This window comes from Palaemon carinicauda, chromosome 1 (assembly GCF_036898095.1).
Source record: "Palaemon carinicauda isolate YSFRI2023 chromosome 1, ASM3689809v2, whole genome shotgun sequence".
Lineage (NCBI taxonomy): Eukaryota > Metazoa > Arthropoda > Malacostraca > Decapoda > Palaemonidae > Palaemon > Palaemon carinicauda.
Genome location: NC_090725.1, coordinates 303,162,473 through 303,178,933, shown reverse-complemented (window position 1 = coordinate 303,178,933; position 16,461 = coordinate 303,162,473). Strand labels below are relative to the sequence as shown.

Below are 16,461 nucleotides of genomic sequence, written 5' to 3'. Positions count from 1 at the left end.
TGATGAGGAGAGAAAAGGAACCTAGATAGGAGGCTAGGTTCTGCTGACCCCCAAGGAAACACGAGAAAATAGGGAAAACCACGCAAAAACTCTCTAGTGTCTAAGTGACCCACCTCTGCAAAAAACCTTGGCGATGCATTCTTCCACTGACAGTGTATCTCATGGCAGTTAAAGGATTTAAGGGTCATATAGGGGAAAAAAAGGGGTAAGGAAGGAACCTGTGTCTCTTGGCCTTACCGCCCGCGGCTTCCCCGGGGTTACACCTTTGAATCGTTTGGAGCGTGGAAATGATGGGACCGAGAGAGAACCCGTCCAAGGATCTCCTCGAACAATCCTTTAAGTAGTGAGCCGTAAAGGTAGACTGTCTAGACCATGTACCTGTCCTCAGGATTTGGCCCACTGCCATGTTTCTTTCAAAGGCCAACAAAGTACTCAGTCCTCTAATGTCATGGGGTCTAGGCCTTCCTGGAAGGGGAACCCCTGCACTGCTGTAGGCTTTCATAATCACCTGGCGTAGCCAGAAGGAGATCGTATTTTGGAGACCGGCTTCTTCACCAGTCCTGAGGAGATGAACAGACTCTTGGTTTCGGGGCGAAGTTTGGCCGTCCTCTCTAGGTACTTCCGTACTGCCCTGACTGTCCCTCGGGTTGTCCGAACGCAGGATAGCTGGCACTGAGAACCCTTAATAATTGGGGTCCCAAACAGCTGGATTCTGAGTCTTGGCTACGAAGGAGGGTAAGAATCTGAAGGTAGCTTCTCACCAGTCCTTCGGGTGTGAGATCTCGTAAGACAGGCCATGAATCTCACCAACTCTTTTTCGCTGATGCTAGAGCTAACAGAATGACTGTCTTGAGGGTGAGCTCCTTGCCTAGAATGTCTTTGAGAGGCTCGAAGGGAGGTTCCGAAAGCATCTTCAGTACCCTAGCCACATCCCACTGGGGCACTCTAGCAGCTTGGGGGGAATACGACTGCTCGAAGCTCTTGATGAGCATCGAGATATGTCTGGAGGTACCTAGGTCGATGCCCTTCAGGAGGAAGACTTGGCCCAGCGCTGACCGGACTCATTTAATGACTGGGATGGACGGGCCCACTTCATCCCTGAGATAGACCAGGAAGTCTGCTATCTCGTGAATGGAGGCCCCTAACGGCCTGATGTTCTTCGAGGAGCACCCCTTAGTAAAGGTAGCCCACTTCTCCTGGTACACTGCGATTGACGAACGTCTCAGGTACCCTGACATCCTCGATGCCGTCCTCGACGAATATCCTTCCTTTTTCAGGAGACGCTCGATAACCTCCACGCGTAAAGGCGGAGGGACCGAGGGTTTTCGTGGAACCTTTGGAAGTGAGGCTGCCGGAGAAGGTCTGGTCTGTCTGGAAGTGGCCAAGGTGGAAGGCGTGCCAGTTCCTTTAGATCCGCGAACCACTCTCTCTACAGCCACCAGGGCGCTACCAAAGTCATCCACAGGTTGGCTGCCCGTCTCACCCTGTTGAGGACCTGTCTGAGCATCCCGAAGGGAGGGAAGGCGTAAACGCCGAGGTTGTCCCAAGGGTGTTGGAAGGCATCCTCGAACGCTGCTGCTGGATCTGGCACAGGAGAACAAAACATGGGGAGCTGTGCGTTTAGTCTCGTGGCGACGAGGTCTATCACCAGCGAGCCCCACTTCAGGATGAGGGTTTTGGACACTTCTGGGTGTAAGAACCACTCGGGCCCTACCACGTGACCCATCCTGCTGAGGCCGTCGGCCAGGACGTTCCTCTTCCCCGGAATGAACCTGGCTGAAATATTGATTTGTTCCACTTCGGCCCATTCTAGGAACTCCAACGTGAGACCGCACACTTCCTTCGACTTCAGTCCTCTTTGCTTTTTCACGCAGGCCACCACCGTGGCGTTGACGCACATCAGAGCCACGGTGTTTCCCCGGAGTAGATGGACAAACTCTAGGCACGCCCTTTGTACGGCTATCATCTCCAGCACGTTTATGTGCAGGTTCGTCTCCTCGACTTCCCATTTCCCTTTTGCCGTTTTGTCGAGAAGATGGGCAGCCCCGCCCTCCTTGGATGCGTCCGTGAACAGGAGCATCTCCGGAGGGTCGGCTGCGAAGGGCATTCCCTTGAGGGTGTTCGTTCTGACGTGCCACCACTCCAGGACTTCCTTCGTCTCCGGGGACACCGGGAATATCTTGTGCAGGGAGTCCTATCAGTCTTTGCCAGTCCTTGGCTCTCCTGGGCTGGCCCGACAGGAAGGGCCGGGGTATCTGTTCTAGGTTGTACAGTCGCTCCGCAGAGGGGAGGGCTTTCGACCACCGGGAGTCTAGGACCAACCCTAGCTAGGCCATCCTGGTGGAGAGTATCAGCTGGGACTTCTCCAGGTTGATGATGACACTCAAGACATTGTAGAACTGTAGGCGCTTTGCGCCTTGCTCCCTCAGGACTTCCTCTGAGGCTGAAAACAACAACCAGTCATCTAGGTACCGAATCAGGCGGGTGCCCTGTTCGTGTGCCCAGGCTAAAACTGTTGCGAAGACCCCCGTGAAGACCTGAGGGGCTGTCGACAGTCCGAAGCAGAGGGTTTTGAACTGCAACGTTTGGGTACCTCATTTCTACCCTTAGGTGCTTCCTGCTGGAGGGATGGACAGGGACCTGGAAGTAAGCGTCTTTGAGGTCTATGGACATCATGAAGTCCTCCTCCTTCAAGTCCGCTAAGACCGACTTCGGAGTGCCCATCTTGAAGTCGGTCTTGTACACGAATTTGTTGAGGACTCAGAGGTCTATGACCGGTCTCCAGGCCCATGTAGCCTACTCCACCAGGAAGAGCCTGCTGTAAAACCCTGGACCCGGTTCTTGACTGGTTCTACTGCCCCTTTCGGCAGTATGCTCCCAACTAATGTTGTCTAACTCTTAGCAGTTAAGTAGCCCGCACGGGATACATATTTTGCTATATTTACACATTAATGAACGCAACCTGTGTGACATACATCATGGTATATGTTATCAGCCAATTAGAGCATTCTTCAACTATCTACTAAGCCAATTAAAGCAATCTAGTGTTTGTTATTGCATGAAAATCAGTGCAAAGGATAGACAGTGCCTGCTCGACCCTTCCAGAAGCAATATCTGCTGTGAATTGTTCCTGCTACCTACAGTTCTACACCAGCATTAATTATGATAAGTCTAAAAAAATTCACATAGCACAGTATACATACATACATATACCAAGGCACTTCCCCCGATTTTGGGGGGTAGCCGACATCAACAAATGAAACAAAACAAAAAAGGGGACCTCTACTCTCTACGTTCCTCCAGCCTAACAAGGGACTCAACCGAGTTCAGCTGGTACTGCTAGGGTGCCACAGCCCACCCTCCCACATTATCCACCACAGATGAAGCTTCATAATGCTGAATTCCCTACTGCTGCTACCTCCGCGGTCATCTAAGGCATCAGCAGGGCCTACCGGAACTGCGTCACAATCGCTCGCCATTCAATCCCATTTCTAGCACGCTCTCTTGCCTCTCTCACATCTATCCTCCTATCACCCAGAGCTTTCTTCACTCCATCCATCCACCCAAACCTTGGCCTTCCTCTTGTACTTCTCCCATCAACTCTTGCATTCATCAGTATACCTAAATAATTGTTTCATAGTTTTATCTTTGAAACTAGTGTACTTAAAAGAAGCAGCATTTGAAGAATCTAATGAGGATGAGGTAGAGATTGAATAAGAACTAAAATAGCAAAGGCTTATACTAAACATCAAGTTACTTTACATTTGAACAATCAAAGCAGTAGGCTATCAGCTCAACAGATTTCTCAAAGAGGAATACAATGAACAACATTTCCCCAAACATTAAAACAAAACGTAATCCTTCAGCCAGGACGTTTCACAAAGATAGGAACTATTCGTTCATTTATATTGAACTAATATCAGAAGCATTCCTAGCATTTCCATAAGACATCCCCATTAAAAGTTAAATACCTAAAACAACAAAGGAAAAAACTTAATTTGAATTGCAGGAGAATTAAAGATGAATGATCCTTATACATTTGACATGATAACTGAAAAGCAAAGGTAATTAAGCATCATCAATGCTTAGATAGTTGCCATCAACTGCCGGATGGCTCGATGCTTGCAAGAGGGTGAGGCCCCTTTTGCAGGGAAAGAAGACATCAAATTTTTATTTTGGTGTAGGCATCAACATTTAAGCAGCTCCAAGAGAGAAAAGCTATATGAACATCAGGGTAATTTCATAGAAATAATATCAACCTGAATACCCGCAAGTTGAAATACTACACAGGTCATACCATAATTAGATAAATTAAAATTTCATCTCAATGAAAATGAAAGTAACATTTAAAAGGTAGACCTTTAGAACTTTAAGTTTAAGCAATAAATAAATGAATCCATTAAAACATTTGACGGTACATGTAATCTATCAAAAAGAGGGACCTAAATAGAGACAACTACTGTACATACCTGTTGAAATTGAGCCAAGACACCAGCTTGATATTGAAGTATATGAGACACGACAGTTTCTTGTAATTGGTTTAATTGAGCAACAACAGCTTCAGGTGGAGTGGTTGACGTGGAAGCCGAACAGTCGAATGGCAGCGTGGATGCGTGGGGATGAGGCTCTTCGATATCAATTTCTTCTTTAACTTCCTCCTTTATATTCTTCTTAGTTACTTTCAAGTTCAAAACCCCATTACTTTCTAAATAAGTAGGAGGGGGACTAATGAAATCGTCTGTCTGAGTGGTGGCGGCACAATTCTCCGTTTGAGTAACGACAGTAATTTTTTCTTTTGGATAGCTACTATTATTCATGTCTTCAGTAGAGCTTATATCTTCATTTGGAATCATCTCTGTGCTGGTTTCCTCATTTGGAGGAGGCACCATATCCTCCACCTGAGGCATAACCCCACTATCATCATTGAACGTCTCTTCCTCTGTTTTAACGATGGTATCCTCTTCCTCTGTTTGCATCTCAACAGCATCCACTTCTGTCCTAATTTCTTCTTCTTCATCATCTATTTCACTTATTTCCTTATGTTTCTGAAGTCTCTCTCTTTTTCTCTTCTTAGGCCTCCCACGGGACCTTCTTTTTGGGTAGGTTTTGTTCATCTTGTAATTATTATGTTTATGCTTTCATCTTGATACGACATAAAAGGTTTGGTGGGAATATCTGAAAAATAAGGATATATTTCAGTACTGATAAAATCTTGATGGAAATATTTTATTGTACGTTTTCAAGAACAGGACTGTTTATGAAAGCAAAGACAAATCTATAATAAAAAATTTCATTTATTCGTGAAATTCGATTCGCAATTTTATTTCCTCTTTGAATTACTATAACCATATAATCTTACAATAGTTACTTATATCCAACAAATTCAGCAATTGGTTTTTAAATTTCAAAAGTAATTTGTATTTTTCCTAACCATAAAAATCTGAGCTTTTTATTTGAAGTATGATTTCAGCAAAGCTAGAACTCGGCTGATAAAATTTATAACGAGGTGATTGCAGTTACTGGCGAGGAAGCCAAGCCCGAGACACCAATATTACCGCTTAATGCATGCGGGGTGATTGAAGTAGGATCGAATCTCAAAGGACTCAAGTGTGTATAGTTATGAAAAAAAGTACTTTTAAACATGTGATTTATCCCTAAATGAATTTAAAAACCTCTTCCTTAGGTGGGAAGAAACCCCTAGGGCCATACTTGATTTATTATTATCCCAGGATTTCAAGTCAGTCGCACATTCATAGGTGCAAGGCTGTTGACTCCTACCACCTTCTAACTTTGAGAGACAGATTCTGAAATGTTAGGCTAGATTACTGTGTAATGACATATGGTCACAGAATAACCTGTATCCTTGTAAGGAGCTCTACATCTAAACCATCCTACTATTTGTAAGAAGGATGGGGAGAGATTCTTCTATATACAAAAGGTTCTCAACTTACAGACATTCAGAGATACAAACACAAACCTAATTGAAATAATAAATTTTAGATGTTATATCAAAAGTTCACAATGAAATACTGTAAAAAACTTATATAATCTAATGCCACCCGTTGAGATACTACTGTTTCAGAGTTAGGGCATATTGGATAGTTTAACTGCCTTACAGTAACACATTTGATCCTTTCAATGGTTATTATTATTATTATTATTACTATCCAAGCTACAACCCTAGTTGGAAAAGCAAGATGCTATAAGCCCAGGGGCCCCAATTGGGAAAAATAGCCAAGTGAGGAAAGGAAATAAGGAAATAAATAAATGAAGAGAACAAATTAACAATAAATCATTCTAAAAAAGGCAACAACGTAAAAACAGATATGTCATATATAAACTATTAACAACGTCAAAAACAAATATGTCCTATATAAACTATAAAAAGACTCATATCCGCCTGGTCAACAAAAAAGAGCTCACTTCATCTTTGCTGACACATACACGGAATAATCTGGTCTATTCTTTACACATTCTCTTTCCTCATACACTTGACAACACATATTACCAAACAATTCCTCTCTCAAGAGGTTAACTACTGCACTGTAATTATTCAGTGGCTACTTTCCCCTTGGTAAGGGTAAAAGAGACACTCTAGCTATGGTAAGCAGCTCTTCTAGGAGAAGGACACTCCAAAATCAAACCAATAGCCTCTGTATCATGGTCTTCCACTGTCTTGGGTTAGAGATCTCTTGCTTGAGGGTACACTTGGGCACACTATACTATTTGGTTTCTCTTCCTCTCGTTATCTATAAGTTTTTAATAGTTTACATATGAAAGATTTATTTTGATGTTATTGTTCTTAAACTTCTCTTGAAATTTTTTCTTTCCTCACTGGGCTATTCTCTCTGTTGGACCCCTTAGACTTATAGCATCATGCTTTTCCAATTAGGGTTGTAGCTTACCAAGTAATAATAATAATTATAACAACATAATATGGTTTCTGCTCATATTTCTTTTGTCTACACACAACGAATAGTCTGGCCTGTTCTTTCCCCTTTCTCCACTGTCCTCATACACCTGACAATACTGAGATTGCCAAACAATTCTGCACTCAAGGGATTAACTACTGCACTGTAATTGTTCTGTGGCTACTTTTCTCTTGGTAAGGATAGAAGAGACTCTTTAGCTAGGGTAAGCAGCTCTCCTAGGAGAATGAACCCATCAAAATCAATTCATTGTGCGCTAGTCCTGGGTAGCGCCATGCCCTCCGTACCATGGTCTTCCACTCTTTGGCGAGTTCTATTGCCTGAGGATACACTCAAGCACACTACTCTATCTTATTTCTCTTTATCTTTTCTATTTTAGTTTTTATTGTCTTATATATGATATTTTCTAATGTTACTGTTCTTAAAATATTTTATCTGAACTCTTCATTACTTCTCTTTTAGTTTATTTATTTCCTTTCCTCACTGGTTTATTTTCCCCTGTTGGAGCCCAAAATATTCTATTTTAAATGTTCATTACTCCTCTTTTAGATTCTTTATTTCCTTGTTTCCTATTCTCACAGGGCTATTTTTCCTTGTTGGAGCCCTTGGGCTTATCGCATCCTGCTTTTCCAACTACGGTTGCAGCCTGGCTAGTAATAATAGTAATAATGATAAGCCCGTTGACATTTACAATATGAAGCATTGATTATTTGTTGACTTTAGGTGATGAAAACCGTAGGGATGGTACCCTAGGCAAAAATTTAGCAATGTTCGACTTACAAACAGCTTCTTGAAATCTATTGTTATAAGTTGAGGACTTTCCATACAAAAGTATTCGGTTTGGATGCTAACCTGCATCAAAATGTCCAATACAACAAGTAACAACACGACCATTGTACCCCAAGAGAGGGAAAAGAAGAAAAAAAACCAGAACCAGACACTTTACCTCTTATCCTAGTAAAAAATCCCACTACGCAACCTGACGAGCAACTACCACAGGTCCAAGTTAACACATGACTAAAAACTTGTGGGTATACGTCCCGCAGATAATGGGCCGTAAAAGTTGTCTGGCGCTTTTAGACTACGTCTTTAGTACTGTACTTGTTCCACTGACCAGTTCTTAACCCTTTTACCCCCAAAGGACGTACTGGTACGTTTCACAAAAGCCATCCCTTTACCCCCATGGACGTACCGGTACGTACTTGCAAAAAAATGCTATAAAAATTATTTTTTTCATATTTTTGATAATTTTTGGAGAAAATTCAGACATTTTCCAAGAGAATGAGACCAACCTGACCTCTCTATGACAAAAATTAAGGCTGTTAGAGCAATTTAAAAGAAATATACACCAAAATGTGCTGGGAAAAAAGTAACCCCTTGGGGGTTAAGGGTTGGAAATTTCCAAAAAGCCTGGGGGTAAAAGGGTTAAAAGCTAGCATCAAACCACAGTCAAGGAAGACTTTTGGAGTGTCTGAAGATCTCTTTGAATATTTCTGGTCTAGTAGCACTGAAAAGAAAGAGGTGTAACACTTATATGGTGACTTGAAAACAACAATCCCCCAATAACGAGAGTATATTTTGATAGCTATGGTTCCATATCATGGCATACATCTGAACCCGTGGGAAACAATGGTCATAAAGAACAAGAGCGAAGTGACTTGTCTTGCTGAGAGAGAACACCATCGGAAGATTCTCATGAAGACTCAAATTAAAGCCAAAGTGCACAAGGAAACCTCAGCACTTGTGAAGGGAAGATCTCGTAGCCTATAAAAATGATGAAAACTATTATAGTCTCCTCTTCCACCAGCCTCCTGTATTGGGAAAGATGGAACGAAGCAGATGCCAGAGGTTTTGTGACCAAAAACTTACTGATGAACACGTGCAAAGTGTCGGATCGCGTCGGAAAAACACGGTGAATACAAGAATAAAATAATTAAATGTATTCTTGGAGAAGGAAACAATCAAGGTATGCACCCTCTTGTCTCGTGTAAGAGGTGAGAGCATAAGAGGGACATCTTCCAGAGTTAATGTTCCGGATCCCGTGAACTAATGGGAACTTCTCAAAGTGTGGACTAGACACACGGGGAAGGAACGGATAACAGGTGGTTGCGTTCCCGCACGCAAGAATGCGTGGAACCATTCACAGTGACCTGGGTAACTAGAAGAACAATCATGCTGTGACTGATCCTAATAGGATCAGGGCCCATCTGAAAAGCAATATTTCATCACCAAAATATTTGCGAGAGAGAGAAACCAATGTGTACCTATATCATCCAGGAGAAGGATAGGGGTAATAACAGCGGCCTTCATATCGACCGACGTTTTGGGTGCTCTGTTCACTGTAAGGCCGAGCACAGATAGCAGATGTGTGAATATCTAAACTACATACCAAGACACCTTCCCAGTCTGAGTCAGTTCTAGGTAAAGCAAAACCTCTGTCACGACTAGGTCTAGAGATCACACGGGGACTCTTTGCAATCGGTATTTCTGGACCTCTACAAATTCTTCTTCTTCTTCTTCAGGGCAGAATGAGCAATGTCTAGGATCAGCTGAAGACAAGGTGGGTTGGAGGAAGAACTAGAAGAGTGCACACGCTTCTTCTTCATGGTCGATCTTGGAGGCCAACAACTACGACCCCATGGATGAAAAGGGTACAGGGGCCTCTACAGGAACACATCAACAGGCGCCAATGTCGTCTAGCTCCTAGATAGGTGGAACAGGAGATGGGAAAAACAAGGAAAGCATCAGAAGTCCAGCTGGCTGCCATAAGCTTTTCAGCTGAAGGACCCTTAGCAATGCTCCAGGCAGGCCACAACTTCATCAGGTACTGATCATCATCATTGTCACTGGTCGGTACAGGGGCAGGCGAGATTCAAGACAAAGGTAAAGCAGTATTACTTTCACTGGAGGTAAATCGAGGTCTCCTCCCCTTTCATGAACTCATCCAGAACACCCAGCCCTAAAGGAATCCACGGGAGACACAATAGGTCTGACAGCACCAGAAGAAAAGGAGGAGGTTTAGAGCTTCTTCAACATCAGCTTAGGCATCTTTACCTTTAAGACTGAAAAATCACTCTTAGACTTCTACTCTTCTTGGCAAATTCCACTCTCTGCAGAGGAGGTCATGACCAGCACATGTCCCAAGGAGATGACCGCATGTTTCGACATAAACCTGACACATTTTCTCCCCGCTTTACCTGGACACAGTTGCATAGCAGTGTAATTCTTCATTCATTAAAAAAAAAAAGAGAGAGAGGAATGATACAACCGAGATTGGAGAGGCAGCAAGAGTACATATGTACAGCTTGTGACCAAAGTCAAAAGTGAATGTACAGCTGACTGACAGATTAGCAGGACTTACCTAACACCAGTTACAGTAGTAGCCATAGCTATTACTAACTTGTTGAAATTTTAAAGGAAGGTCTAGCTTCTTTGAAATCATACTGCTATTAGGGGACAATAACTTGTATTCATGTAGAAATAAATATAAAATAGTGTAATAAGTCTAGACAGATAACATCTTGGAGGGCAAACAATCTCTCTTCATCTTTTTCTTATTCCTCCTGTTGCAGCAACCCCATTAATTCTCCAGCCTGTCCTTACATCCCGGGCACGTGGAAACGAAGGAATATTGTTATCCCCTGCATGGCACACGAGTCATAATTAGGATTGACCTCATGTCGACTCGTGAAGGCGTCAAACGCTGATCGTTATACACAGGACACACGCATCACGCAGGATTGCTCCATAACAACGCAAGCAAAGCAACACCATAGCACACAAAACCCCAATACAAAACAAAGAAAAAGCACTGAAACACAGAGGTCAGCTCGGGTTGTGGGAAATGGATGTCCGGTCAAGGCCACAACTGCGCGAGAGCGGTTGTATCCCCTTCTCCCACACATAAATAGGTGGCCGGTCGAGGTCACAACTGTGCCAGAGCGGTTGTATCCCCTCCTCCCACACACGTAGTGATCACGCCTTGTGCATGTGATTTCTACCCCATTTCCATAATATTTTAAAGAAAAGGTAATAACAGCTGCCTCTAGATAGGTTCTTTGACAAAATTCAATGTAAGAATGTGGAAAAAAAGGCAACCTAGCGTCCATAAAGCTTAAATTAAGCAATTCACATAGCGAATACCGCTGAGGAGAGAAAACGTCTGATATTTTACCAGAACTGTTCATGGAGGGAGATTTTTCCTCCCAGCAGTATCCCATTCCTTTCTCGTCTCCCATACCACAGCAGCAACTCTCCTCAAGGGTGCAATAAAGTGCAATTTTGTCAATATATTTTTTCAATTACAATATTAATTTATATTCATCATATTATGGATTATAAGTTACAACCTTTTAAAATGAGTGATTTGAATACAATAAGTGTATTTATGGACATGTGGAATGCATTGAGTGATTTTCCTTTATTTCTCATGAGATTTTTTTAGGTATTATTGTACAGTATTACAGGGTAACGTAACCTAGGGAAAAAAAATACTTTTTTCTATAGAAAAAGGTCCGCTCTCTTCGAAAATGACACTCGTTCCTGTCGCAAATGAATAGTTTCAGAAATATATACATGTTAACGTGAACAAGAATCATTATATTTACTGTTGCTAAGGTAAGCGGAACATTGCTAATGTTAGCGTACGCAGCTCAACATAACCGCTTGCCAGTACATACGAGCTTGATATTTTTGTTTTCTGGCGAGCAAAGCGGAGCCCACAGCGGAACAAGAGCCATTATATTTAAAAATCTTAACAAAAACTATGTTTTCCTCAAGTAAATAACGTGATTCAACCGGTTTTCACCTTCATTTCAACCACAACAACAACCAGTTCGGCTACTTAAGTTAGTCGAACTGGTTGTTCTGTTTGTTTACGTTTGAAATGAATGTCAAATTCAGTTAAATCACGTTATTTACCACAGGAAAACATATTTTCTGTTCGAAATTATAATCTGTAAGAGTAAAACATTACCTTTTTTTTTTTTAACCTACTCAACACATGGAAACTTAATGTATATAAAATGAATACAGATTATGCTGTGATACTCTACATACTTAAGAATGTACAATAGATGACATACAAATCTTCTAGATCCTGTCCTGTAGAGCATAGGGTTTGTGTGTGACAAGGCCCAAGAAAACAGTCCTTAATTTCAATCAAGTACGTTTTTTTCCTAAATGTAAGAGAAGCACTTTTATTATTATTATCATTATTGGCTTAGCTACAACTCAAGTTTGAAAAGCAGGATGCTATATGTCCAAGGACTCCAACAAGGAAAAAATAGCTCAGTGAGGAAAGGAAATAAAGAAAGAAACAACCATTAGAAGTAATGAACAATTAAAATATGATATTTTAAGAACAGTAACAATATTAAAATATGAATAAGCCTTTCATATATTTGCTATAAAAAGAGCCTAATGTCATCATGTTCGACAAAAACATTCGCAACAAGGACATTACTTTATACCTAGCCATAGCACCTGTAACTAGGGATATAACATGATCTATTTTCAATACTAAATTACACTAAACTAACCTAACCTATACTTGTGAATACATGTCAATCAAAACAAGGAACCCTGCAGGTAGGTTAGGTTAGGATTCATCCCTGCCGGTAGATTATCATTATTATTATTATTATTATCTGCTAACCTACAACCCTAGTTGGAAAAGCAGGATGCTATAAGGCCGTGGGGCCTCAACAGGGAAAAAAGCCCAGTGAGGAAAGGAATAAAGGAAAAATAAATTTTTTTAAGAACAGTAATAACATTAACATAATTTTTTCCCATATAAACATAAACAAAACAAGAGGAAGAGAAATTAGATAAAAAAAATTGAATTTGAATTACCTGATTAGATAGCAATCGCCAATTAAGGATTGATTGCCTAATTTGGCTTTACATGTCAGTGGATCAAAACAAATGAATATGCCAAAGTCTATTTGCGTATCAAATAGCATTTAATGTAAGTCCTGACATGAAATTGGGCATCTTAAATGACGAATTATATTTATAAGGACCTTCATTACCACAATGAACTTAATGGTCATCTTACGTCAGCCATTGAATCGGCAATCACACAACCCCTTGACATTTCCTCCACTGAACACAACTCTTCATTTCTTTCCACGTCTATTCGTTATTTAAAAGCTTCTTTTCATCGGATCCAGCGATCACGCGAGACTTTATTAATCATAGAAGCATGGGATAACTGGAATTGGTAATTAGGCATCAGGAAAAACACATAATTCCGAGTACATTCCTGTTCATTATGGCCAGGTGAGAAACCCTCATCACCTGAGGGGCCCTGCAGAGCCTTTTATCTCTTCGACCAAATGTAAACAAACCGCCCCAGATCCCATCACGTGAATCATTCTTACGGTGTTTCGGACACAACGAGGGTATATACTCACCTTAAAATCATGGGTATTCCATCACCGAGGTGTAAATGGGGCACAAACTGTCCCCAAACGATGGGGGTATCGAGGACACGGCCACTTGAACAAGGTAGTGGAACTGAGTCGTCAAGTCCACAATTACGCCGAACGACTGTGTTCGTTCGTTCGTCCGCACAAACACGTTCCCCATGTCAATTTTAGGTACAAGGCTCAAACGCCGTTACTATAACTTGACCGGGTTTCGCCATATTTTCGCCATGCATAAATCGCAAATTCGACGATTGTCAAGACCTGTTAATGAACGAGGAATAATTTGCATGTATTGAAACACGGTGTGTCGTTAACCACCCTTTACCATCAGCGGCGCAGGCGGATTGGCCGTAACAACTCGTGTCCGAGTATGCGCACAACGACTTTAACTAGTTGCTTCGGCGCAAACCTTCTCCCCCATTCTACCACTCATGCCAACGACAATGGGGGTTGCAATGGCCCTACAAGATTGTTGGAGATCAATAGAGCAAGACTGCAATATACACCTCTTGCATCCGGTAAATGATGTACTCAGGGGGCTTACGCCTTTTACATCCTCTCTTTAAGGTTCTACTAACTTGTTCACCTTTATTGCCAACTCAGTCGTACAGTCCTGGTACAATGCTGTACTCTCTCATTACCTACGGTACTGTGATTGAATAGCAGTTACACGCCTCTTAAAATACCGCCTGTTCCCTACGAAAAAGACGGCCATTACGTATGCTAGATGGTAAGGGTGCTTAGGTCGTGACGTGGTTAGTAGTTATGAATAGATTTGGCCGCTCCTTAGGGTAACAGTCGGCGCAACTTCCTAATATGTTTCTTAACCACCAACACTAAGAGAGGAGGAAAAACATCGAAGCATAAGATGTTAGTACTGGTATTTACGGGGCAAGGCCAAAAAATCGAACGCAAGTCAGTTTGGTGTATTGAATAAGATGACCTTGCACATTCTAAGGTTTCTTTTTTAGATCAAGTGACTCCAGGGGTTTGAGTTTAGCATCATGCTTGGCTAAAGGTAGTTTCACCGCTTCGCGTTGTGAGCGATATTTAGCGGGATGGGAGAATGACTAAGGTGTTACTGTTGATGGATCAACTTCGGATTGGTAAAGAGAGTGAGACAGGGAACATCCTCACACAATTATTCACGATTCTTTCTCTCTTTTGCGCTTCTCTCGTTGGTCGCTCGTTCATCCTTTGTCATGGAAGTAATCAATAGCACTCCTACTTTTAATCTCGCGCTGTCAATGTCATATCGGGCTCGTGTTACTAAATACCTTACAATTTATCTATCCAAATGGTAATTAATTTGTACAGCAATTTGTGTATTCTATTTATGATTTGGTTAATTTGGATTAAAAATATCAATTAAACCAACTATTACTATAATCTTATCATTAAAGATAAACTTCCTCACCTTGATCCAATAGTCCTACATCGAATATAATACATTTGAATAAATTATATGCAACATTTTACGTAGTATTTTTAAAGAATGAATGAACAATTCCAAAATAGTTTGTCATACTTACCTCAGGCCATTCGTTCTAACAGCGAAAGAATGCAAAGTTCACAGCCGTAATCGATTTGAACATTAGCGTCACCTTCAACTACTTAATGCCTCTGTGTGAACTTTATCCATCCGATTGAGTTTGTGATTTTTTTCCAAATTTGTAGCCGTTTCAGTTGTCAAAACCTATAAGGGTTTATTATGGTAGAAACAGAGGGGTCACGTGTAATATAGACTTTAATTGATTACATAATCAAGATTGGGTGGGGCACATAACTTTTACATGAAGAAGAGTCAATGTGGTTTACTATGGTATCCAATTTGGTCGTTTTGCAATTCATGGGATAATTTATGTACATCAGACAAATCGAAGTCTTAAACTTAAAAAGTTTTTAACAGGTTTAGAAATCTCTCATCTGTTGAATTATAAATGAATTGGATGTCTCTGAATTTAAAATCCTTTTGTTTTCTGATATGATAATGTCATGACATAACTACAAACTTGATGAAGTACTTTTGTGGATAATTAAAATAGGCCTAGATATTTATTGTGTAGTGTACTGAAGTGTAGGGATACCTTAATGTGCTGAAAGGGTTTGCGTATCGCAATGATCAGCAAAGATGTACTTTAGTCCATTTCTTTTAGCGATGCAGATTTGCACCGACTCGCAGCGGTGCCCTTTTAGCTCGGAAAAGTTTCCTGATCGCTGATTGGTTGGACGAGATAATTCTAACCAATCAGCGATTAGGAAACTTTTCCGAGCTAAAAGGGCACCGCTGCGAGTCGGTGCAAATCTGCCTCGATAAAAGAAATGGACTATAGTCAGGGACATCCATACTAGGTTGGTTTGCTGTGAGAAATCAGACAAATGTCTCCTACCTTTACCAATCTGCAGTTTCCCAGCATGGTGATGTAAACTAGCCAAACCCAAGAAATGAATGTGGACATGTCTGAGGCCTATGTCCTGCAATGGAGTAGAAACTGCTGCATTTTCTGTTGTATTGAATATCATCAATATACTATTGTTGCAATTTTGTTTTATAATATCACTAAAAGTTTATATAAAACTAAATTTCAGATGAAAAATTATAACCGATTAATAATGATTAGGCCTAATTATGTAATTACATCAGAAAACCTTGAAAGAAACAAGGCTAAATAAACTATCATAATTCACATATTGTACCTTATATAGTATCTACATATTTTGTACTCTAAGAATTTAGTGTATTTTGTATTGGTAAAATTTACACCATTGACCCTTTACAGAACTCTTTTTATATGAATCACAGTATTCTAGAAGTGTTATTCTTCATCATTAACCCTTTACATATCTTTTTTGTAAATCATAATATTCTAGATCTTTTTTTTATGAATCACAGTATTCTAGATTTTTTATATGAATCACAGTATTCTAGATTTTTTATATGAATCACAGTATTCTAGAAATTTTATTCTTCATAATTAATACTTAACAGATTTTTTTTTTATTTAAATCACGGTATTCTAGAAGTTTTATTCCAGCTGTGACCATATTGTGGAAGGATCTTCCTAATCAGACAGTTGAATCAGTGGAACTTCAGAAGTTCA

The 16,461-nt window shown here is 40.9% G+C and overlaps 1 protein-coding gene across 4 annotated transcripts in view; it reads right to left on the bottom strand.

Moving 5' to 3' along the window:
• Window positions 1–14,082, bottom strand: part of LOC137658429 (uncharacterized) — a 93,613-nt gene extending 79,531 nt beyond the window's left edge. Inside the window, exons 1-2 of one of the 4 annotated variants that reach the window (XM_068393139.1) lie at window positions 13,346–14,082; window positions 4,470–5,175 (exon numbers count right to left, since the gene is read on the bottom strand). In XM_068393139.1, the coding sequence (XP_068249240.1) occupies window positions 4,470–5,114 (645 nt within the window). In that variant the 5' untranslated portion in view covers window positions 5,115–5,175; window positions 13,346–14,082. The other 3 variants (XM_068393157.1, XM_068393165.1, XM_068393148.1) reach the window with 3 other exon arrangements.
• Window positions 14,083–16,461: the final 2,379 nt, after the last annotated feature.